This window comes from Triturus cristatus, chromosome 12 (assembly GCF_964204655.1).
Source record: "Triturus cristatus chromosome 12, aTriCri1.1, whole genome shotgun sequence".
Classification (NCBI taxonomy): Eukaryota; Metazoa; Chordata; class Amphibia; order Caudata; family Salamandridae; genus Triturus; species Triturus cristatus.
Window position 1 is genome coordinate 521,226,787 of NC_140595.1, and position 24,854 is coordinate 521,251,640.

Here is a 24,854-nt window from a genome sequence, read left to right on the forward strand (position 1 = left end):
GTGGAGAAGAGTGTATAAAGTAGAGGCTTTAGGTCTAGTACGTAAAAGAGTGGACAAGTTAGTAGGCACATCAGTAGTATGAGAATTACTAGAATCCCTGGTGAGGTTAGTGTATACATCAAGCACCGTACGACGGCGAATATAGTATTTAGAAATCATAGCGGCATGCAATTTATAAGTCTGTCGAAGCGAAGGAAAAGAAACAAATTCATGATTCGAAAATAATTGGTGGACCCAGATCAAACCATGTTGCCTCCACGACTTCCAATAAAAGGGTTTATTGTTTATTAATAAAGTGTTATTGTGCCAAATGGTGGACGCTAGAAAGGACTCAAGAGTATCAGGGATTAAAGGGAATAAAGGGGAAAGATGTTTGGAAGTAAATTTAAATGTGGGAGTAGATAATTTAGGGGGTTTACGGGAAAAAGAGAGATATTCTTGAAATGAGACAAAAACGAACTTTCAACTGATGCCCATAAGGGGCAATCATTTGTGGGGTCAAGCAGCCAATATGAGGCCTGTCGTAATAAGAAAGCTTTCTGATAAGCAGGAAAGTTGGGAAAATTAACCCCTCCCTCAGCTTTAGGACGTATTAACTTGTAAATAGACATACATGATTTCTTATTGTGCCATAAAAAGGAAGACAGTACTGAATTAATCGATTTGAATAGTGTTGGAGAAATGGGGACTGGAATTTTGCAAATGGTATATAAAACCAAAGGGGAGAGCATCATTTTTTTAGTGTCTAAATGGCCCCACCAGGAAAGGTACAGGGGATGCCATTTGGTAGTAAGGTCCGAATTTTTTTTAATACAATTATTCAAACATAAAGTAACTGTGTCTTTAATTGTGGACGTGAAATGCAATCCTAGGTACTTGATATGAGAGGATTTCCAAGTGAAATTCGTTGGGGCGAAATCAGCTTTAAAAGTGAATTTAGTCAGGGGTAAGATTTCACACTTATCGCTATTCAGTTTATACCCTGAAACCAGTGAAAAGGATTGAACTTCCTTAAGAAAGGCAGGAACTGATTCACTAGGGTTAGACATAAAAAGCTAAATATAATCAGCGTATGCTGCTAGTTTGACATCAGTGACCGGGGTCTGAAAACCATGTATTTGTGTGTTCTGACAAATCTTTGAGAGAAAGGGTTCTAGGGCTAAATTAAAAAGAAAAGGGGAAAGGGGGCAACCTTGACGGACACCCCTACCGAGGTCAAAAAAAGGCGAGATGAGACCATTAGCACGTACCGCAGCACGTGGGCTAGAATACAGAAGTGAGGTCAGGGCTGTAAACTTAAGACCAAAGCCAAACCACTGGACAGTATAAAATAAATATCGCCATTCAACTCTATCGAATGCTTTCTCCGCGTCAAGCGGTATAGCAGCGAGTGTATCATCATTAATGACATGTCCTTTCACGAAACCGGATTGCTCCCTGCCTAATATATTTGGTAAAACAGGATCTAAACGGAAGGCCAGTGCCTTAGAAAAGATTTTGTAATCTATATTGACCAATGAGATGGGTCTGTAATTTTTACAGTGCTTCAAATCTTTACCTTCTTTAGGGATTAGACATATATGAGCTTCTGAGAAAGAGCCTGCTGATTTCCCCAAAGAGTTAAAGGAATTAATCAGAAGGTGTAATTTAGGCAATAATAATTTAGAGAAGTGGAGGTAAAATTCGACAGTGAATCCGTCAGGCCCAGGTGCCTTATCTTTTTTTAAGTGTTGGAGTGCGTCTAAGAGTCTTTTGAATTGGAGGTATAAAAAGAATGCTCCAGTCTCTTAATATCATGAAGTAGGGATCTCGAGCACTTGCGAGCAATGTTACGCTTCTTGGCCACATAGCTGATAATAAAATCTCTCGTAGAGGCCTTAAAGGCGTCCCAAATAGTTGAAAAAGGTAGGGAGGTAGTGTCGTTCAAGGAAAAGTATTCATCAAAAAAGGTAAAAAATGAGGAAGAGAATGCAGGATCCAAAAGAAGTGAGTTATTAAATCTCCATCTTCTAGGCGCATTAACTTTAGGTAAAATATCCAAATCAATCAAAACCGGGGCATGATCCGATAACAATATAGGTCCTATTTCAGCGTTCAAAATGGCTTGTGAAATATTGTGGGACACAAAAAAATAATCAATACGTGTTTGGAAATGATGCACAGGGGAATAAAAAGTATACTCTCTGGTGTTGGGGTTGCACAACCTCCAAGCATCCAGAAGTTTGTGCTGAGTGATAGCATGGATGAAAGATTTATGTGGTTTGTTAGGAATGAATGGAAATTTGGAATTTCGATCAACAAAAGGATCAAAAATCTGATTCAAATCCCCTGCTAGGATAAAATTATCTTCCATGCAGAGGTCCATCTGCTGGGCAATTGAAGACCAAAAAGAGGAGTCACCACCAGTAGGACCTTATACATTACAAAAGAAGACTGGAGCATCCTTCAGCATCAATTTAACATGGAGCCATCGACCCTCTACATCAGATTCCTTTGATATAAATTTACAATTAAGCGATTTAAGACAAAGGATCATGACTCCATTGCGCTTGCCATCGCCATTAGAATAAAATATTTCCCCTACCCAACCTCGTTTTAGTTTTGATGACTCAATCTCCGTTAGGTGAGTCTCCTGCAAGAATACAATATCAGCATTCAATTTGGCTAAATGGGTCATAACTCTTTGCCGTTTGATGGGGGAATTCAGCCCTCTAATAATCCATGATACTAATCTTAACGGCATATTAGTTCAACAGTAAAAATAAACTTCACCCCTCGTTCTGCCTTTGTTGTGCCTGCTCCAGGCTGGAGAGTACCGACTGTGGAGAGCATCACTACTCAAAGTCTGCCTGAGAGCTGCATGGAAGGACATTTGAACGAAGGATCACCGAAACCCGTTATGCAGCATTTAGTTGTTTTTTTCCAAAGCCACTCCCACGCTGTGTTTAAAATAATGCCCAAATCTTGAAAATATAATACAATCTCATCCCACATCCAATAAAAATATAGAACCGGCAGTAGAAAAAAACACCTTTTCCCCAGACAGGCAGCGCGATCAGGCATCTTTTTAAAATACCCACAGCAATGCAGAGAGATGACCACTCAAAGAGGCTCAGCTTCACCCGAGTGAGCCGGTCTGTTTACATCCGCTGCAGCCAGTCACTCCCTGTCCCTCCCTGTTCACACGTCACAAGTGTGTTTGCACTGAGCCATGTGTGCCAGGTGAGGGACTGATACCAAGCGTGTTGGTGACGTCACAGCTGGCGAGAGCGAATGAGTCAAACCTTCCTCATCTCTTCAGGGGGTTTCCACGTACCTCCCTTTGTAACTTCAGAAAGTGGTTGGAATCCAAAAACGGGCATCTAAGTTTCACGATAAAATATAAGCAAGCGCGATTTAAACAAAGGTCCTGACAGATCAAGCATTCAAAAATACATTCTGCACATGATTTAATTGGGCATATGCATTCTTTGTGGCACGCATATGAACACTGAAGAGGGCCAAGGTAGTGCAAGTTTCATACCACTATCATAGCTCCATACAGAGCCACGAGTTGTGTGTAACGCTGCTGCCAATAAAGACCACAAACGCTTCTAAGCTACATTCACTCAGCAATCGGAGACACATGAAGATAAAATTAATTATCCAAAGTGAAGAATCAGAGTTTAAAAGGGAAGTGTTTTATTTAGATAATGAATTCTCTTACCAAAGCTCACCCATTATTTCTTTACTGCTCACCATCTATATCTACACGTACACTAATATAAAACTAACCCAAACCATAGAAGCAGCAACGGGCGGAATGTGGTGCAATTACTGAACAATGACACTGGAAATTAAAAACTGCAAGGGCCGGGAGGTGTTGGGGGAAGGCACGGGTAGAATAAAAGAACTGCAAGCAGCCCCAAGTCTCATGAGTGGCGAGGAGAGGGATGAAAGGTAAAGTAGTAAACTCAAACAAAACATATGGCCCATATCGAAAGGATCCATTTAGCAGGGGCAGTAGCCGGGGTGGGAACAAAACAGTCACAAGATGGGACAAATGTACTCTATTCACGAATGAAAACTATGGAATTTGTAAAGGTGGATCAAGCAACCAATGAAAAGTGTTGGGCGTGGGGTAGCTGTGTTCAAACCCCACAGAGGGATTACAGCATAACTCACAGAGCATCGCATGTGTGCTGCCTCTAGGCTTGGCATAAAAAGAAGGTAAAACCTATTTACACCTCTCATTGCTGGCACGGGAACACAAACAAACACAGTGTACACAGGACTAGAAACAGAGAGGTTTAAGGAGCTTTCTAAAAAAAAATGGTACCGTGTCTGATAACAAATTTTGGGGCATGCTTATTACACATCTCCGCATCAATGAGCCTTAATCCACCCACAATGCAACCACACCTTAAATGAACTCACTGACTAGGAAGAGTTATCCTGGGCTGCCATAAGGAGAGGGCAGAGGAGGCATTATGCCCCTGGCCGCTCACTTTCCAGGGTCCTGCTCTCCTTCAACCACTTTTATTTATAGATTTTTAAATTCTAGCAAGCCTGACATCCTCTTGAAGTACACCTGATTAGAATCAGGTGCTGTTTATTTCACCTGGCCAAAACACAAGCATCTCAAGAACCCAGCATTCGTTCTTTCCCCAACGTTGTGTGCTAACCTCTGACTAGCCTGGGGCCACTGCCAACCTTTCTGCCAGTCGTTTGTACCAGGAATCACTGTACTGCATTCCAATAGCGTAAGACATCTAGACCCATCTTTATGTTCCAGATAACCTAATTACGGGGGACCCCAGTCTACACTGTGTTTGGTTACTCACTGTCCTTTTACTGTCAATATTACTGTTAGATCCTTCTATGTGTTTGCCACAATAGGGTTTTCCCATCTGCCCTGTGGTCAACTATTGTCCTGGGATGAAACCCTTCCAAAGGGACTGCCTGCTCCCATGGGATTTATCAATGGGACCTATGACTTAGCTGGCCCCGTTGCACTTCTTTCTTTCCCATGGGATACACATTTTGGAATGGGTTCTGGGTAAAATATATTACTTTTCAGGTTGTGCCTACAGGTGTTTTTTTAGCTGTTTGTTGTCGAAGAACTTTTGAGCACAACACCAATGCTCAGAGTAGGCTTGGATCAGGGCACTGGTTGGCTTTTATGTCAGTCTAATTTTCTGACAAATGGCTTTCATTCCTCTTCTTGTGTTTGTCCCTTACTATAAACCTAGCTTGTTTACCGTTCTTTTGATTGGATGACTTGTATTCATCTAAGCCTATCAGGGAATTACCTTTTTCTTTTAGCACTCCCTAGGAGCGCATGCACTTTTTTGCCTGCTTCCCTGTTTGCTGCTTCACTCTCACAAGCATCCTCAGCGCTTTCCATGTAGCTCCCCACCCAGGCTCATCCATTGCTTCCACCACTACTCCCTATCCTGCTCAGCTTTTCTTTTTTTTAACCCCACGCTGCCGCCACCTTTGATCCCAAACACCTCCCTGCTCCAAGTCATTCCTGTGGCCGTTCATTTTTCCCTCCACCCGTTCCACCATTGCTCCCCGTCTTTTCCCCATCGCGTACTTTTTGAGAAAAAGGGAGGTTTATTTGATAGACTCAGCAGCTACAATTTCCTGCTGGGTAGCTCCATTCTAAATTATACGTCTTTTATGCTTTTTATATATTTTTTAATCTATTGCTCCAAAATCGGTGAGAGCTAATCCGATTGTGGCAAAAGCTGTGACAAACCTTTTGGGTTGTGCCGCCATCTCATGAAATGCACTGCTGTACATTCCGAAGAGGAAACTTAAACCTAACCCACATTAAATATATTATAAGGCGCCAATCGCACAGTGCACAGAATGAAGAATGACTTCCGACTGTCCACAGTAAAAACACATTTAACCAAAACCTTTTTTTGAGCAGGGGTTACCTATGGTTATGTACCCGAATAAACTATTGCATGAGCTTGTAAGAGTACATTTGCAGGTGTAGTTTATAGCTGGAATCTACAAGAGTATCACCAAAGTTCTCCCCTTCTAGATATCAGTGGCTGCCTTTGTGCTATCAACGTACAAATAACTTCATACACTGGTTCTTTATATCAGCTGGAGAAGGCAGAGTTTAGAAGAGCAGTGGGCTGCCTTATACCATCTAAAATGCAGTCTCCCCTAATTGAGGCCCTCAAGAGTCTGCAAGTAGGGATGTGGATGTAACACACAGCTACTCAGCGCCTCTAGATACCTGCCAGGGACTTAGGGCCAGATTTACGACTGTATTTAGGGGTTGCAAACGGGAAATCCTGTGCACACTCTTCACATCTGCCTTACAATTGTTCCTTTGTTTTAAGCCCCACAGCTGGTTCAAATTTTGATTGTGTAGCAGGGCTTTAAGTGGGCCGGGTCTCACCGGTGCTGAGCATCGGCAGTTTTTTAAAGGGAGCTTCAAAACGGGTCTCTATCGGGCTCTGTTTTGTACCCTGGCACATCGATGTGCGCTGCTCACTTCTCACTAGTGGAGAAGTTACGGCCTGACGTCCTGCCAGGTGAGCGTTGTAGGGGAGGGAATTCCTTTAAAGAGTAATTTTCTCTCTGGATTTGCCTTCTCTTTTGAAACTCAGGCGCAGCAACATTGTCGTGATGTCACCAGGGCTTTAAGTGGAAGCTTTTTCAATATTATATAGACGCCATAGTTGCTGCTTATTTATCTTATCCAACTAACAACCATTGACAAAGCCAATAGTCCTGGCTTGTAGGTATGATGTTACTTGTTGTATCATATATCTAGATGCAATGACAGAAACAGCAAAATACAAGTCTGGCGGCACACTATGCTAAGCACGGATTTTTAGCTTACGTGTTTTAAGCCACGCCCTAATTACATTGGCCACGCCCCTTTGAGAGACCCCCCTAAGCTCCCCCCCCCCCCCAAGTTTTTTCATCCCACTTAAAGCCCTGTTGTGTAGTACCCTGGATGTCCCCATTATCTGTATTTCAGAACTGGAGTCTGGAATGCTGAGAGTGAATGATGTAATCAGATGTTGGTGTGTGGAGTGGAGTGGAAGATAGAAACAGTAGAAGGGAGGGTGGAGCTCATACAGGACTTCTCTGTATTCCTGTAAACTACGGGACTACCATGCAATAATGAACTCACCTCCCAACTAATTGCCCCTAGCTCTGCATGAAAACCCTTCCCTCCAACTACGAAAGCTTTTTATTATGTTTATTTTTATATATTAACATTAACTATAGTTTTTTTATTTTGCCACCACTACTACTTAAAGTTTGTTGTGAAGTACTCAAGCAGCATTGTAAGCATTATAGGTGCCTGTAGTTTGAGTGCTTGGTTAGGTGGCATTCATTGTCTCCTTCATCGATAATAATAGGAAAATGCATCGCACAAGTGCAAGGCTTCTTAAAAAAGACAATCCTAGCAAAGCAGAGCATCAGTGAATGTTTTACGGGTATATTTTCTCTGTTCCATTTTTTATTTTTGTGGTATATGCCAGCATGAAATAATTAACCATTGCTCCAGCTTGCCAAGGCCAAACCCTTTGGTTTTACCAATATTTCTAATCTTCCATTTACCTTTCTTGTAAAATATAGCTCAGTAAAATCATTTCTTTTATTGACTTATTGACTGATTGATTGATATCTACCAGAGAGCTAGGAGTATGCTACATCTCTGACATGCCTGCCATTGTGTGCCTCGAGGAACTCTAATGTAACAAGCTCTGCACAAGAACCAGCCCTCTCTACTTAACTAAACTTGTTGGCTCACTTGCTTTGTCCCTGCTACTTTCTCTATTTTCCCGGCAGAGCTCCTGTCTTAAGAAGTCAAGCATCGCTCAATGTTTAGATGGTTTTCCAGAAAAAGTGGAAACGATTCCATGCGTCAGACTGCCGCTCACCGTCATTACCATTGGTGCCTTGCTGATAATCGCCATTTTTAATCTGGTGAGTGTTGGGATGCAAGTCTTAGAAAATAGACAGCCACTGGTTCATTGTAATGTTGTTGTATTTGAAATGCATGCTTCTCTTGGACCGTCTCCTTCAAGAATAGAAAGGTACTGTCATTTTCTTTTTAACAATATTCCTGTTATGTTTTTCTAATTACTGAATGGTTCTTTGTTGGATGTGAAGGTCTAAAAAAAGAGTTAAGTTCAAAAAGTTATCCAATGGGTATGTCTAACAGGTTTTTTGTAAATTTTCTACTCTAATTAGATTTTTTTTTGCACCCCAAAATCCCTGGGTCCACCTCACAGTAGACATGAGGCACCCCAGATTGGTTCTCAATATTGTTGTCCCTGGGATGTGGGGGAGGGGAGAAGTATGTGCATGAAGGACAGAGTAATCGAAGTGTTACCTGTGCTCCCTGGATGCAGGGTGACGGGTACCAATGTTCCTCTACCCCAGGCCTCAGAGAGTTCCAGGGGCTCACATGTTGCTTGTCATACATGTCACAGGCTGCAGCGGCACATCAGAGCTCCGTGTGGACCAGCGTGAGGGACAGAGTGGGTTAATGCGAGCTCTGACCTAGCTATCATTGCCACCATACCATATGATGGAGATGGCATTAAACTGGTCTTAAGAGCAGCCACTTTTGTCCAGAAAGCCTTACTCATAAGAAAAAGGTGTAATGACAAACCGTAGCACATAAGCCGCACCACAGAACCACTATAACACATAGAAAGAAGCAAAAACTGTCCTGAAAATCAGAGATAGAAAAAATCAATAATAAATAGTTCGAGAAAACCAAACCCACTTCATCGTTCTCGTCACCACTTGATTTTCCTCTCATGCCCTAACCTGATTTCAATCATGTAATCAGAACTGTGTGACTTACCTGGAGAAAGTCATTGTATAAAACAACAAAGAGCACCCCACAAAATATTAGGCTTACTTCATGGAGATTACCCCACAATTGTAAATAGAAATCATATAGATGGGCACTAGATGAAAGTTGTGAATAACTACCTACAAATCAACCACAACTGTTGGCCTCGAAATGTGCAAGCATTTCAACAACAGTGCAAAATTATAAATGTTAAAATCTATTTGAAAATCTAGTAGCGTTCATTTAAAGTCGAGGCACCTTCTCTAACACTCTCCTCTCACTGCCAGTCTTCCTCCAGCGCTTGTTGTGAAGTTGAAGTGAGAAGGAACCTCACCAGAATGGATGAGCCATGCCCATTGTTTGCCAGTACATATCCACTTCCCCTGTGTCTGAGGGCCAAGCCATGGGGTTTCAGGAACGTCGGCCATGTTCTCTCTCTCAAAAGGACTCTGATTGGCTGCCTTGTAAAGTGCTCACTACTCTCTCGCAGCTCTTGGTGCTATTGACCATTGAAGAGAAGTGGGAAAACAGCAAATTCTTTGGGCAGGCTAGTTATGTGAATGGCCTTTTTTAGTTATAATCCACAATTCCCAGCAATAAATGAGAACACACAGTCTGATTATAACAATTGTTTTACCTTTTTGCATGCAAAGGTCCAAGTGGCAGAATTATTTTATTTGCTTTTTCCCTTCATGGCAGTTTTGTTTATTCATGTAAAAAAAAACTTTTTACTCCGTCTATGCGGGAGAACCCACCTTACCCATGGTTTTTGTCTGAGGAGAGGGAGGAAGTTAAATGTTTGCAAATTGGTGCAATAATAGTTTTCAAAGTGGCATGCTTGAATGCCCTCTTGTATGGGATTGGGCTGTAATCTGTAACACTGGTTACGTTGGCACAGTTTAGAAGGGACTCCAGAGCAGTCAAAACTTTTGTCTATATAAATCAAACATAGGGAAGAGAACTTTGGTCAGCTTTTGCGACTCTTCGAACAATGTTACTAGAAATAATGTAAGAGTTTCCTACCACTGGAGTAAAGGGAACGGGTTAAGAGGAGCGAATGCCATACTAGTGGGGCAAACCTTTTCATCTTAATTTCTCAATTCAAATCTTCATTGCACATGTGTGTTTTTTCTAGTATAAATGCAGATTCATTAGACGTACACTGAAATATATACGATATGATTCTTACCACAGCATACCTTAATTAAAAAAAAATCTTAAACCAACGTTTAATTGAGCAATTTTTCTACAGATGTACTGATTAGTTTAGAGTAACACAAACCAGAAAGCTTCCTTACAGCCCAGTTCTCAATGTGTTATACAAATGGGTTTTAATAGGCGAGAATACATTATTCACACCAGTACAACTAAACAAAAATGGCAATTGTTTCTTGGGATAAACATTTCTTTTCCTTACACAGCTCGAGAAAAAAAGGTTGTATGGTCTCCATTTTATAGTATAAACCTACAGACTGTTTTTCGAGCACTGATGTGAACGCCCTTGTTCTAGGCACCTAGCTGGGGTGTTGGAGTGTATTCCCTGTATTGGCCATGCCATATATTTTCAGGTTGAGCCTAGCACAGCGCGCATGCGCTGCTCTAGGAAAACAACCTCTTGGAATCAATCTGAATTTGTTACACGCTCGTGCGTGGTGTTTTTTTAGCTTTTTTTCTATTGGGCTTTGCGTTCGAAGACAGCACGCATTTGGGCAAAGGTGGGTGCATGTCCCACCTTTCCCAGGAAATGTATACGCCTATGCCTTGCCGTTATGAACAGCGGCGCGCAGCATGCCCTCTGTTATTCACGTGCAGCGGCGGGCACAAGCGCGCGCACTCACCACTCCCAGGCTTTTTTTCCTTTTTTTTTTTAAAGCAGCCCGGCACCCCGGACTTCATCATCATCATCATCATCCGTGCTCGTTTTAATCCTTTCAAATGGCACCTCGTTCTTTTCTTCAATAAGTGTGCGTTTTCTCTTTTATCAGGAGCTAAAAGTTATTTAAACGTGTGGCTGCCTGGACGTAAACAGAACTTAAGCCCATCAGAGTGCACGCTGAGTTTGCAAGTTAATCCACCTTCAAGCTGTCTCGCAGCAAACTATGTTGGTTTCCCTTGAAATTCTGGCCCACATAAAGCACCTTAGTCTGACGGGGAGATACAACACGCTTCGCTCGAAAAGGAATGTGAAAACAATACCTTTCTGTGAAGCCAGGTGTGCGCTGCATACATTATTGAGGGGCCAACTTAGCAATTTAGTAACAACAGACCTGCTGAATGTCCCCGGACCCTTGCATCCCCCAACCTCCGCTACCCACAGGAAAAATTCCTGCCGTTCATCGTAGGGCCTCTCTCAGAACTCCCCATTTGACATGGTTTGTCATTATTGCACTGGATGAGCAGCAAGGGCGTGTCCCGCCCCAGGGGCTCTCAGAGGTGCATTGTGGGCTGTGCGCGCTAACTGGGTAACGCAATATACGTGTCCCGCTGCTGCCCTGGGGCTTCCATTCATGAGCAAGCTTTCTCCTACACCTGCTGTGCTTTTAACCCTGATCTGCCATGGGGTTGGGGGCCCCCCCTACGATTTCGGTTTCTGCAGACCAGACACTGTTTTAGCTGAGCCGGTGGTAGGAATAACATCTCGCCATGCGTGGTCGGCAGTGAATAGACCCGGGCACCAAAATAAAAGCGGCCTATCTGACAGCTGACAGAAAAGAGTGGCCTGCGGTTGCAGATTGGGTAGTTCTATCTTGCACAGACATGCTGCTTAGGTTTGTACAGACTCACTGTAAGGTCTTTTGCGAGCTATGAACAGCTATGCATTTGGGGTCACAACAGGAAAGTGGTCATTATTCGACTGTAAATGGCAGTGAAATGTCTGCCTGGGCCCTCTAAAGGGATCCGTTGTGAAATATCCCTTAGACTACAGGGATGCCAAAGGGGGAATCTGTCTCAAGGGAATGGGCACAGTCAGTGCTGCCTACTGGGAAACCAGGTTAGAGCTTTGTCGTCCTTTCAGCATCCTGTGATTCTGGGCAAATCACTAATCTCCCATGCCGAAAAATCAAAAGAAAATGCCTACACACCACTAAGGGTGTACAAAATCACATTGTTTTATCAGCCGGAGACTAGTTCACACACAAAATAAAATTCTACGTTTTCCGCTCGAACCAGTCACCTGCTGGTAACTCACAAGACTTTTTTACCCAAGGTGCGAACTGACTTAAAAGAAAAAAGTTACAGAAAACCACACCATGCTAAAATTTCGAGATATTCCATAAATGTTGCATGATCTGAAATCCAGGAATTTCTTAAATTGTGCTGGAGTAATCACATTTTTTCCTAGGCCTACCCAAAATAACAAATACATAAAATAAACCTGCAGCCAGAAACAATGATTTAGATAGACATGTTGGACAGCTTCCGGTTTTTACAGCCCTAAATTATTGCCAGCCCTCTTACTTACCCAAAAAAAGCTTTGGCATAGCCAATAGGTCTCGCTTTTGGGACCTTATAAGTATTTAGTTATGCAGCACAATATCCTTGGTGCAACAACATCAACTCTTGCATGGCTAAACACTTATAAGGTCCCAAAGGCGAGAGCTATTGGCTATGCCAATGCTTGTTTTTGTTAGTCAGCACTACTGACTGTTGCATTAACAGAGCTTAATTGTGCATTCATACAGAGTGAACAGTGGAGTGTGAAAATGTTGATCTGCCTTTTTTTGACCAGTTATTTAACATTAGCAGCTAATACCTACTAATATTTGAAGATGAAAGATGTATGTATTTTTACGTTTATTAATATTTAAAAAATATATACATTTCTATATAAATAAGTTAATTAACATATTTGGTCAAAATGTACCAGCAGAGCAGAGTTACAAACAAATAGCTGTTGCTGGCTTTGGGTTGTGCTTATATGGGCGAGTGCCAAAACTGATGCAATGGTGCGTGACACACCAACATGAGGAAAAAGGAGGGTTGCTACCCTATGAGCCACTTACATACTTGGGCTGCAGGACAAACTGGACTCCCCCTCCTGAGCTTCTGATCCCTATCAAGTCCTGGGATGTTCCTCCCACCCCTCTAATTCCCCCTGCAACCAGGGGAATTGACCAGCAGGGCATTGTCCCCAGGGGACCCGCTGATGCGGAATTCCACTCCCCCCACACATGTATCTCTGGTCCCTGCCCATGGTCGCTCTGAAGACAGATAGGGCGGAAAGTGCAAATCTCTACAAGATAGCACATCAATACCCCCTTGACACCTCCCCCCACATTCATCTTTCACCACTTGTTAGCACCAGAGGAACCACATTCAGACCCTTCACTCTTCCATACCGCAAACAAAACATGGTCACATTTTGACGCAAAGCTTGATCTAATGTTAACAGAGAGATCTGACACCCTGGCCAGTCTTTCTACTTCAGTGATTGGATTCTCATTGAACTTAGAAATGTAGGCTGGGCCGAAGCTGCCCACATACATGGCAACGTGTGTAGCCCACTATTGTCTCGGACCATAGATTTCTGCTCTCCCCCACAAAGATCATTGTAAGGTCCTGTTCCCCTCCATTTGAGCACTCTAGCACAAAAAAGCAGCCAAGAAAACTCTGCTCTATCTGCAGACTCTTGCTGTGCCACCCCCTATTTGAACCGCATTCACATCATTAGTAAGCTGCAATCAAAGGTGGATGCACTTGGAAACAAAATGCAAAATATAAAAGAAATGTTGAGTACCAGTCACTACAAGAGACAGAAAGTTCACATATAACCAATAAATGAACACGAGTTCCTGTTATCCTCCTCTTCCCCTCATGGACGGTCTCCTCTAGTAGGATATCACTAAATGAACATGGAGTGCTCCCACACTTCTCTGTAATGCCTCAGGTGACATTGTCTTTCTGGCTGTGGCACCTCACTGCAAATTCAGTCTTTATTCCTTTTTGCAAGTGTTCAGACCAGAATCTCCTGGTGCACACAATCAGATGAATGCACATTCTCTATCGATTCCTGTGCTTCATGAAGCTGGCAAAATCTTGTCCTCTGGTTTCCAATTTCGTCTATGTAATTGCTTTTGGCTACTGCAGACCTCTTGTCTTTATGGCTGTTTTCTTGCTACTTGCCTTGTGGCCTTAATCTAGATGTTTTCCTCATTGCTGGTGTGATAGTTGAAGTCAGGATGCCGCAGTAGACCGTAGTCAGTCTATAGTCTCATAGCTATATTCATATCATTCTTTAGTTTGCTGGTACATGCAATGTAACGCAAAGCCCACCTTCAGATCAATAGACTTATTCCAACTGCCAGGGACAGGATCTTCACCACAGAATACTCATAGATCATACATTCCAAAATATGAAGAGGAATCGAACATACAAGAACCATGTCATGTACTCTACAGTCAAACCTAGCTAAAACATTACAGAAAAGGAAGACATTTCCTGCTAAAGGTATCTATACTAGTCATCTTGATGCTGAAAGTATTAAAACAAATATTAAGTGTTTAAAATATTTAATAAGCCTTAAATATTTTACTGTTTTAGTATTTTTAAAAGTATTAAAAATATTCTGTTGAGGATTTAAAATGTTTCTTTGACCATTTCTTACTGATGCACAGCTCGTTTGGGGAGTTGATTGATTTCCCAAAAAAAAAATGTAATTGTTGGTTGCAGCTTGCTCCAATTACCAGATTTCACAAAGAGGTGTAGACACGTTCCTCCAGTGAAAGGGTCCAGATTTGGTAAAAATTAAGAATATTTATGCTCAGCAAAGCACGTCATATTTCAACCACACTCACTAGAAAATTCGGTCAACAGGATGCCTCCTTTTGAACTGAAGATCAGAACTTTTGATCTTTGCTTGACATTGATCCAGCGTTTTCTGGACCCACTTACTTACCATTGGTCCTCCAATGCACATTTTTAACTCAACTGAGAGGTGATGAAAGTAAGCATTTACCTTCAATCCAATTCAATTAGTAGTGCAACCCATTTGGCTACAAAATGAGGACCAGGAATCAGTAGCCAAGTTTAAGAAGGTTTATTACAGATTAATAATCAAGTTCAAATACACAACTCTTAGGACCATGCTGTAAAGGTACAAGATAACAATGGGAAGTTCCAACCTCCTAAAGAAATTGAGGTGGACCAGTATTAAACAAACAATAGGTTCAGTAAAAGCAGTGGCAGCTCCCCCTTTGGGGCGTGGGGGTGTTGCCCCACTGCTTTCTCGCAGTGCGAGAAGGCCGAACCATAAATGGTAAAAACAACCATTTCATGTTTCTGCTTCTCGCACTGCGGAGTGCCTGGTTAGGTGCAGGTGGGTGGGCGGTGCTGCTGAGGGCAGGGGGGAGTGGGTTGTGGGTATTGACTGCTGGGTCGGCCCTGGGGCCGTCCCAGCAGTCAATACCCACAACAGTGGGCAAGCCACTCCCCCCCCCCCTGCCCTCAGCAGGACCGCCCACTCTCCCTTTTTCTCTATGTAGGCTGCTACATGCCGCAGCCTACATAGAGAAAATGACCTGGGTGGGGAGCGCTCCGCTGCGCCTTGCAGCGGTGTGATTGGCGGAGGGTGGAGGGAGGGAGGCTGCCTGTGATGACGATGAGATCTGGAGGTGATAGAATTTCAAAATGCAGGACGGCGGGAGTCGGGACCCATATGAGGTGGCGCGCCGCGAGGGACGGTGAGTTTTATTTAATTTTTTTTTAATTAAACCCCTGATCATGGTATCAGTAGGGTGGCTGTTGCATACAACTCCAGCCATCTGCAGGTCTTCCTACATCAAATGTTTATTTTTACTACAGCGCTGAGGGCATTGGTGTCTGTCTCTGGTCTGTAAAGCGGATTAAAGGGAACTTGTGTGATCTCTGTTCAGGGATGTTGGATTTTGCATCTCAGCGCCTTCTGCTTCGGACGACACATTTTAGGACAGGAAGGGGCTCTGCATTTGCTCCTGATGGAGCAATCTGGGTGGCTTACTACTGTGCGCTTTGCCTGCTTGCAGTGTGGTTCTAGAATGTGTGATAGTTATGCGACTACTATGTTTGAAAAACATTATGTACGAGAATCGTGTTTCAAGCAGGTGAGCATGGCGTCTCTGTCACTGCGCATGGTATGTTATCCTGACGATTGGTTTTGAAGCTTGGGGGTCTGGTTAGGCTGCAAAAATGAAGCACTTTACAGGTTTGTTGCATCACAGTGAAACGTTGCCGTTTTTCAAAGAGAAACATGCACATTTTCATTTTTCCACGTGCCTTTCCCTTTTCTGTTCACACTTTCTTCGATTCTACCAATTCCTTGGTATTCCTAAATAAAGCCTCCTGCCTCCCCCGTGACGACCCCATTTCCCCCACCCGTCATGCCGGCTGCGATTGCGAGACCTAGTGACCTCGTGTTCGGCCCGAGCCTCAAAGCCTGATGTGTGGCCTGCCAAGCGTACAACTTTTTGGAATTTGCAAATGCGTGAATGCCTTGCCCTCTCCCATTCCCATGACGAGACTCCGGGCCCCCCTGAATGACATTACACCATAGATCCAGAAGAAGACGGGTTATGGGCAGGTTACTGCTGCTGCTTCAGATACCGCCATTGTGCTTGTGAAGTGTTCAAGGTATTCTACTTCTATTCTTGTCACTGACTGATCTATTGTTAATGTTTCGAAACTAGGAATACTCCACTCCTTTGAGGTGCAAGTTAAGTATCCACAATCCTGTGTCTCTGAGCATTAAAATAGGATTTCAAAGTCGCTAATATTTATATCTAATTACTGGAGCCAGAGTTGTGTTTCATTTTCATCTCAGGCTAAGAAGTCCAGAGCCACATTGTGTCGATAACTATATCAGAGACAGGAACTATGTCCATTTGACCTGATATGGCATGTCAAATCCAATATGCTGTGGCCATTTGTCGTGGGTACATATTTCACACAAACGCTACAAGTTTGACATGGAAACCCTGGTAACAGAAATGTACAGTCTGGGGAAGTAGGCCTGCGCTGAACCATGTATCCATGTGGGAGTTGGCCTTCTATATTAGTGGTTGGCATGCGGCGGTTACGCTGCGAAACATGAAAGACTCAGCTCTGTAGAGAAAAATACTGTCACTCTAAACAGAAGTGATTAAAACGTGATTTTCCCATGTGCCTCTCTTCTCTGGGTGTGAGGGTGTTTGCTGGGGGTGGAGGAGGGAGGACGCTGACGGATAACCATTACCTTGTAGTGGGATCAGCAAATTAGTGTATGGATTCCTTTCGCCATAAAGGAAATCCCTGAGATGAAACCCTAGCCAGACACACAAAACACAAAGAGATCGCATACAGCAAACTTGTACTTCCCTGGCAACGAGTGGGTTAATTAGTTGTGCTTGTGGAATTAAAAGAAAAGAAAAGTGACTGTAAAAGATTTGTTTTTATTATTCAAGCGTCTGGAAAAGTGGTTGTTAATGAAGACTTGCTGGGTTCTACGCTGCATTGTAATAACGCATAGGCCTACACGTCTGTGCACACACACACACCGGCGCCTTTCTGCACTCGCCACTGTGCACTACGAGACCTGACTTACAAAGTGCAGACTTATGGCTGATGTCAAAACTTTACTGCTTTTTAAAAGGTCACCACAGCTTTTAAAACCCATTCTTACCTGGCCCCCCAAAAGAAACTGATGTGTAGGTGTTAAATTGTACCTGAACCTGATACCCAGTCTGGCATGTTGGGCATTTTGGGCAGTCGCTGTGTTGTGTCCTAGCGGATCTCTTGTTCAAAATATTTATTTTACATAGTTCACAGCATAACTAGGCAGGTTCAAGGGTTCGGAGCAGAGATCTGGGCGGAAAGGAGAGATGGAAGGAAGGACGGGAGAAAAGGAGAGATGAAAAGATGGATGGGTGATGGAGAGAAAGATGGATGGACGGATGGCAAGAAAGGTGAATAGATGGAGACAAAAGATAGTGATGGTGCTGGGAATGTATGAGACTATATGTGGGCAAGTTAACAAATAAAAGGAAGAACTCGACCAGAGCTGAGCCATTTACTGTCTTTGTTAGAACAGATTCACAATTGCTTTATTAACCTTCCTGCTATCTCAAATTTGCTTGAAAATGCACCATTTGCCCACTCTTTTTTAAAAATGTTCACGGGGGAGAACCCCCCGAATCCCCGTAGGTGGTTTGCGTTCGCTCGCAACATTGCAGTAGGCCCATTGTTTTACGCCTCACCACTTTCAAATGTCACCAGCCGCCACTGAGTAAAAGCAATATAAAAGAGCAGCATCAATATTTGTTTCTCAGAAAATAGTCTAAGACTCTGTCACCTATACATTAGTAATCTAAATCTCCCAAGTCCAGGTCACGTGGATGGTTCGGGAACCTAAGATCTTAAGAGCAGGGAATTTCCATCAAGGAATTTAAGACAAGAGAAAGCAAATCAAGTAAAAAGGGGTTAGCATTTCAGAAGCTCATCCAAGAGTCTACAGTGCATTGGGAATAAGTGTGAGTCTGAGCCACACTTAGGATAGAATTAAGAGAAAACATTGCGGTCTAAACCTTTCAAACTCCATTCAGGTAGTAGGGAAACATGGAAGGTGTCTACAAGGAATCCACAAGAGAGATCTGCATAAAGTCTGCAGAAGGATTCAGTAAAGTAGCTCTGAAGTCTGATGGGTGAACACTATGTTATATCTCACAAAGTCTTATACGTGTCATCAGGGGTCCATTGTTCTCATCCATTTCTCAGGTTGCAGACTACAACATCCCGAGAAAATCACACATGGATATGGGAACAACATCTCCTTCTCACGCTGGTAGCAGTTTTGACACATTGCTGAATAGGCCTTTCAGTTAGCGCTCTGATTCCCCATGTACTTTCGTCAAGGTAGTCTTCTCAGGCTCTCTCCTCTATCTCTCATACAGTAATGTATCTATTCTAAACTAACAATTCATGTGAATACCTGCAAGAAATGTCACGTTAGCTGAAAATGGAAAAAATATTTTATGAAATGCAGCATGGTGAAATACAGACCTAAATTGTCAAGACAGATCGAATGGTGCACATTTAAGACGCATGGGCACATTTAAACACAATTGAATATAAGTTTCTAGCACATTGTGTTAAATTCGTATTACATGTGGCATGCAGGAAATCTTTATTTTAATCTAGTTTAAGTATGGCAAAGAACTACATTTAAATGCATATATGTATAACATTAGTGCACACATTACATAAACTTTATCATTTTAGGTAAAATCACATTCTACATATCAGGATGGTTTCCATCAAGTTTTCAAGCCATTAAATATTAGTCATGTAGTATAGCACACGTCTATAAAAGTTGAATTTCATCTTCACTATTAAGTTAGAATGGGTTTAAATTCATTAAGACTTCAATTAACAGGTATATTTGCATGATTAAAACACACACAAGTATTTTCTCAAATGTTACTGTCAATGCACTCTTTAATATTAATGATGAATGTAAAATTTTCATTATCAATGAACCATGTAAGAAACGTGCTAAACGCACGATCATGTCACGTATGTGTTTTGGAATGTATGGGCAGCACTAACATCTGACACAGCAGAGCCTGTCAGAGTCTGAATAATTCTGTGCATGCTTTCTAAATTCATTGATAAATCTACTGTATTTGGGGTTCACAAGTACATTGTCAGTTCTTGGCTACCAAGTGTGTCTTTCTTTACCCCAAGGAATTCATACTTCAGTCATGTGTCCACGAAAATGATAAATATCTGGATAATCTCACATGATCTAGTCTTTCTAAAACAGTTACTGCATTTATTATGAAACACTTGTAAAGCGCATGGTTACCCGAAGGCATCCCAGCGCTAGTAGTGTCGCACAACAACAGCAGTAAGGAGAGCTTATAGTTAGGGTACGATATTCTGGTTTTACGTAGCTTCAGAAAGGGAAGATGCTGTGTCACCAAGCACAAATAGAGAGGGAGGGCATTCCAAAGCTTAGCAACATTGTATGAAAAGGAGCGCCCTCCATATCTTTCCTTTTTTATACAGGGTACTACAGACAAAAATAAATCGCTGAACGCAGCCTTTTTCTAGGGTGATAATAAGAAATAAGGGAGTGGATGATTGGGGGACTTTTACCCTAGAGTGTCTTATGGGCAATACATATGGATTTAAACTTTATTCTTTCAATTATTGGCAGCCAGTGTAGGGTATTCAGTGCTTGGTTTGCCAATTGGGTTCTGGGAATGCTGAGTAGCATCCAGGCTGCACAATTTTGTGTTATTTGCATCTTTCTTGTAGTTGTCTTTGGGGCCTCTACATAGAGGGAGTTACCGTAGTCCAGGAGGGAAAAAACCAAGGCCTGGACCATCAGTCTCCTAGCGGTTAAAGGAAGCAAAGGTAGGATTTTACAAAGCATTCTAAGCATGCCATAACATGTGGCTGCTAATTTCACTGCTTAATGGTCACATTTAAAAGATTTGTTAAGCCACATGCCAAGGCTTTTAATCATTGCCTTAGGGGCAGGAGGAGAACCAAAACCGATTGGCCACACCAGTCCCAACCCTGAAGTGCGTGTATTGCCCAGAAGCATCAGCTCAGTTTTGTCTCCATTTAGCTTAAGACAGAAATCCATCCATTCTGCCACTTTTTCTAAACATACATCAAGGTAGAGTAAGGTGTTCTGAGGATGATTCAAAGACAGAACCAGTTGGGTGTCATCCGCATAGGTGACTACATTGATCCCATAAGGTAAAACAATATTCGCAAGTGAACTGCATTTAAGCTGTGGAGATTATAAAAGCGTAACTGGGTGCGTCTTTCTTTTTACCTGACCTTTGTACCTGTTTCAGATCTTGCTTTGTCACATTATCACTTGTCACTAACCAACTTTAATCTGAGTATTCTCTTTTCACATTGGCATCACTCGAAGAGCTGAAGACTGAATAGTTAGATGAATGTACATAGTGGCCAAACTCTCTCAATAACTCTCTATCCTGTGCTGGTAATGACGGACCTAGTTCTGTCTGGGGCCGTATTACAAAAAGTGCCTGGGGACACAGTAGGCATGTGCACCTGCTTTTTGCACCCCAGGGAACTTTGGTATTATCAAAAGGACAGCATATGCTTGTGCGACCCCTCCTACATTGTGAATTGAGCTGGCATTTCGTTACGGAGTCAGTGTGTCCCCTCAAATGGGGAAAAATAGGGACCCATGGTTGCTACAGGCAGTCACTCCCTGCACTCACCTCCAGCAGGATCTTTGTGCCCCAATGGAATGCAGGCTAGTTTGCCGTCTGCCGTTTCAAGTCGCTAGTCTCTCTTTCACTTGTGTGCTGTCCCCAGAGTCAATGCAAGTTTGTGGCCCTGCTGGGCACAGCACATTTACTGTAATACGGTGCAATGTAGCGTTTGGCAGTAACTGAAAATCCCAGAGAAAACATTAGATGTAGAGTAGAAACCAAGGCTCTGTTCTTTTTTCCTTCTTGGTTTTGTGGAGGAAATTAACTAATGAATTCTAGTAGGTATATAGACTCTGTTTCAGAAATTGAAATTGATTTAAAGAACAGTGCTAATGGAAAGTTCTTCAGACACTTAATCTTATTCAGATTACGTTGGTAAAATATCAGCGTAACTACAAGAATTGTCATAGACAGCTCTGCACCTTTGTTGACAGTCTTAACAATCATTGGCATGGTCAGTAGGTCTGGATTAAATGTGCTGACATGTGCAGCATCAACCTAAAAGAGTGAGACACAGGATAGGGAGCCAGCAAGAGCCGACAGAGAAGACTATAGCTGTAAAGTACTCCTTCACGCAGTTCAGGGAGAGACAATCAAGTGGAGGTGGAAGAACACAGTCAAAAGCATTAGAAGAGAGATGAATACTCTACTTGGCTGAGCCATGGCGTGATTGGCCAAGTCTCAAGCCAATGGCTGAAAAAGGGTGTTAGAAGAAAGACAATGGTAGATAGAGGCAAGCCCAAAGCCCACTCCATGTATATTGTAAGCAATACGTTTTTTTGACAGGTCCGCTGTAAAACCCAGACCTAAAAATGGTCGTGGTCGGCTCGATTGAGCAGCATGGGTGACAGTTCACCGATGATACCTGTTCAGAGACAGGCTTTCTGGTTAAAAGAGCACGTCATTCCCAAGGCACTCTGCCCAGAACATTGCATAGTGCTGCTTTTCCCATAAACCAACAATAGTTACAAAAAGACCTTAATAACAACCTGTTATTTATGTCTTCATTGTGTATGTTAATTGCACCTTATATCCAGTGCCAGTGACAGATCTCTTTTGTACTTTCTAGCCACTGAACCAGACACTTCAAAACTGCAACGGATCAAGCATAGAAAACCACAGTGACTGCCAAAGCGTTCCTGTGAGTGGAAAAAAACTTTAAGTTCTGAAACTGAGGACAATAAAATCATCAATTATAGCACACATATGCCTACAACAAGAATGTATAGTTGTTACGTCCTGTAACCTGTTTGTGAATGAAATAATGCTGTTCATTAACTATTCTAAACTATTCTAAACTCTCTTTTACAGTATTATATTTATAGTTGCATATTGGGGTTTATCGCTTGCTCAGTGTTTCTTCGATTGAGCTTCGAACTCAAACTACTCCTTCTATCCACCGCTTACATCCTCTACAACGTTGTCATCTTTCGCACCCATCAGAACTTATTTAGAACTGATGAACCTCAAGGAAACATCAGGTGAGACGTTGGAGAGGGTCTTTGTTAATTCACAGGTCTATTTTATAGAAAGTGTAGTGAGTAAACATGCAAGAGGCTGGATTAATGTACACGTATATTATCAATTCACCTCTTCACTGCATTGTAATATCGACCTATATCATAATACCACAATAGGAACCCTGTTTCTCTATGTATATATGTTAAATGGAGAAAACTAAAGTTCTAGTTAGGTGATAATTTCAGTGACAATGTAACAGTTTAAATGTACAAAACCATGGAAATTCACCAGTTACAGTTAGTTCTGGTAACTATAACTCGTGCCCTAAGGTAACTATAACTCACACCTCTGCCATGCACAGTTTTCTCCTCAATAATTTCATTGCTTATGTCGCAGTGATCTTATTAATATCATAGAAGATGTCATAAGTGATGTAGTATATGGGTTAATTAGTAGTGCACGGCGAGGGCACGAGTTCTAGTTCCCATAGGGCACGAGTTATAGTTACCAGAGCTATCTATACTTGGGAATTTCAATGGTTTTGTACATTTAAAATTTAATGATGTCACTGAAATTCTCACACAACTATAAAGTTTCTTTAACCTCTGTTTTTTTCAGTGAATGTCTGTTTTTTTAACATAAAGTATTATCTGTTACCATACGTAAAGCCAATCCCCCGCCTTGCATGGCTCTGTGCAGCGGTGGGCTGGTCACAGGGCCTGGCTGTGGCCAACCCACTCGGAGGCAGCCAACCCCATGCTGCACACGGCCTTTGTTTGTGCGCAGTGGTGGGTTGGCTACAAGGTCTAGCCTGTGGCCAGGCCCAGCATCCAAACCCCAGGCAGGCAGCCAACCAGATGTGCATGGCCTTTGGGCCTGCTACGGGGGGTTCACCACAGAGCCTGTTGTACAATCCTCCAACCCCTGCAGGCAGCCAACTCCATGCTGAGCATGGCCTTTAGCCGTGCACAGCAGGGAGGGGCGTTGGACACAGGCCCTGGCAACCCATCCAGAGGCAGCCAACCTCATGCTGCTCTGAGCTTTCGGCTGTGTGCAGCAGTGGGGATTTAGCCTTAACGACAGGCCTGTGGCCAGGCCCTGCATCTAACCCCTCACAGACTGCCAACCCCATGTCATGCACTGCCTTTGGCATATGCACTGTAGAGAGGCCTTTTGGCAGAAAGGAATAATTGTCATTAAAGCATCAAAGGGTAACGTGACACATCATTTGCTAGATGACAACAGCTTGAGAAAAAATTCTGGCAGATTAAGCATTAGACCTACAAGAATACATAGCAAAGAAAAAAATAGCAATAAATGCAACGTGCTATTCCGAGGTCCAGAACACATTTACCCCTTTGGATGATAAATAAAAAATGGCTGACAGTGTACTTAACACTCAGAAAAATATTTACATTCAGGTAATCAGTCAATCAGGATTTATAAAGCGTGGCTAAGACCTGATAGGGTATCCAGGCGCTTGCAGGTCCCAGGCGCTTATTAGAAAATCCAGGTCTTGAGGCCATTGGGTGGAGGTGCGTGGGGAGCCTGTTCCAAGTCTTTGCTGTGATTCCTACATAGACGGCATTGCCGTAGTCCAGTCGGCTGGTGATCAAGGCCTGTGTCTTGGTGTGTCTCATGTGTAGGAGTAGCCACTTGAAGATCTTACATAACATGTGCAGAGTGAGGAAGCAGGCGGAGGAGAAGGCTTTGATCTGTGATTTCATTGTGAGCTTGTTGTCTATGATTATTCCAAGGTTTGTGGCATCGTCGGAGGGAGTGGGTGCTGGTCCTAGGTCTGATGGCCACCAGGAGTTGTTCCATGTGTTACTGCTGTTGGCAGAGATCAGTACTTCCATCTTGTCTGTGTTCAGCTGCAGGCAGTTGCTCTTCATCTAGCCGGCTACGTTTATTATGCATCTGTGGAAGTTTGTTCCGGTTGTGGTGGGGTCGTCGGTGAATGAGAGGATGAGTTGGGTGTCATCTGCATAGGAAATTATGTTGAGACCTTGGGATTGGATGATATTGGCCAGCTGGGTTATATATGCGTTGAAGAGCTTTGGGCTGAGGGATGAGCCCTGGGGGACACCATAGGTGATCTCCTTGCGTTCAGAGGTGAAAGGTGAGAGGTGGATCCTCTGGGTTCTTCTTGTGAGGAAGGGAGTGATCCACCTGATTGGGTCACTGTCTTTGCCAAATTGACAAACTATAGAAGAAAAACAGAAGGAGATGCCGCTGTGGTGGAGTCTTTTAATCAGCATTTTGTGGGATACGATGTTAAAGGCTGCAGAGAGGTCAAGGAGGATCAAAACTGCTGTTTCTCTTCGGTTGTATAGGGTTCAGATGTCGGTGG

At 42.8% G+C, this 24,854-nt stretch overlaps 1 protein-coding gene across 4 annotated transcripts in view; it reads left to right on the forward strand.

Moving 5' to 3' along the window:
• ADCY7 (adenylate cyclase 7) overlaps nt 1-24,854 on the forward strand; it is a 621,989-nt gene that overhangs the window by 549,688 nt on the left and 47,447 nt on the right. For all 4 annotated transcript variants that reach the window (XM_085639173.1, XM_085639172.1, XM_085639171.1 and 1 more), the window contains 3 exons: nt 7,813-7,950; nt 22,110-22,181; nt 22,352-22,521. In XM_085639173.1, the coding sequence (XP_085495299.1) occupies nt 7,813-7,950; nt 22,110-22,181; nt 22,352-22,521 (380 nt within the window). The remainder of the gene's footprint in view (nt 1-7,812; nt 7,951-22,109; nt 22,182-22,351; nt 22,522-24,854) is intronic.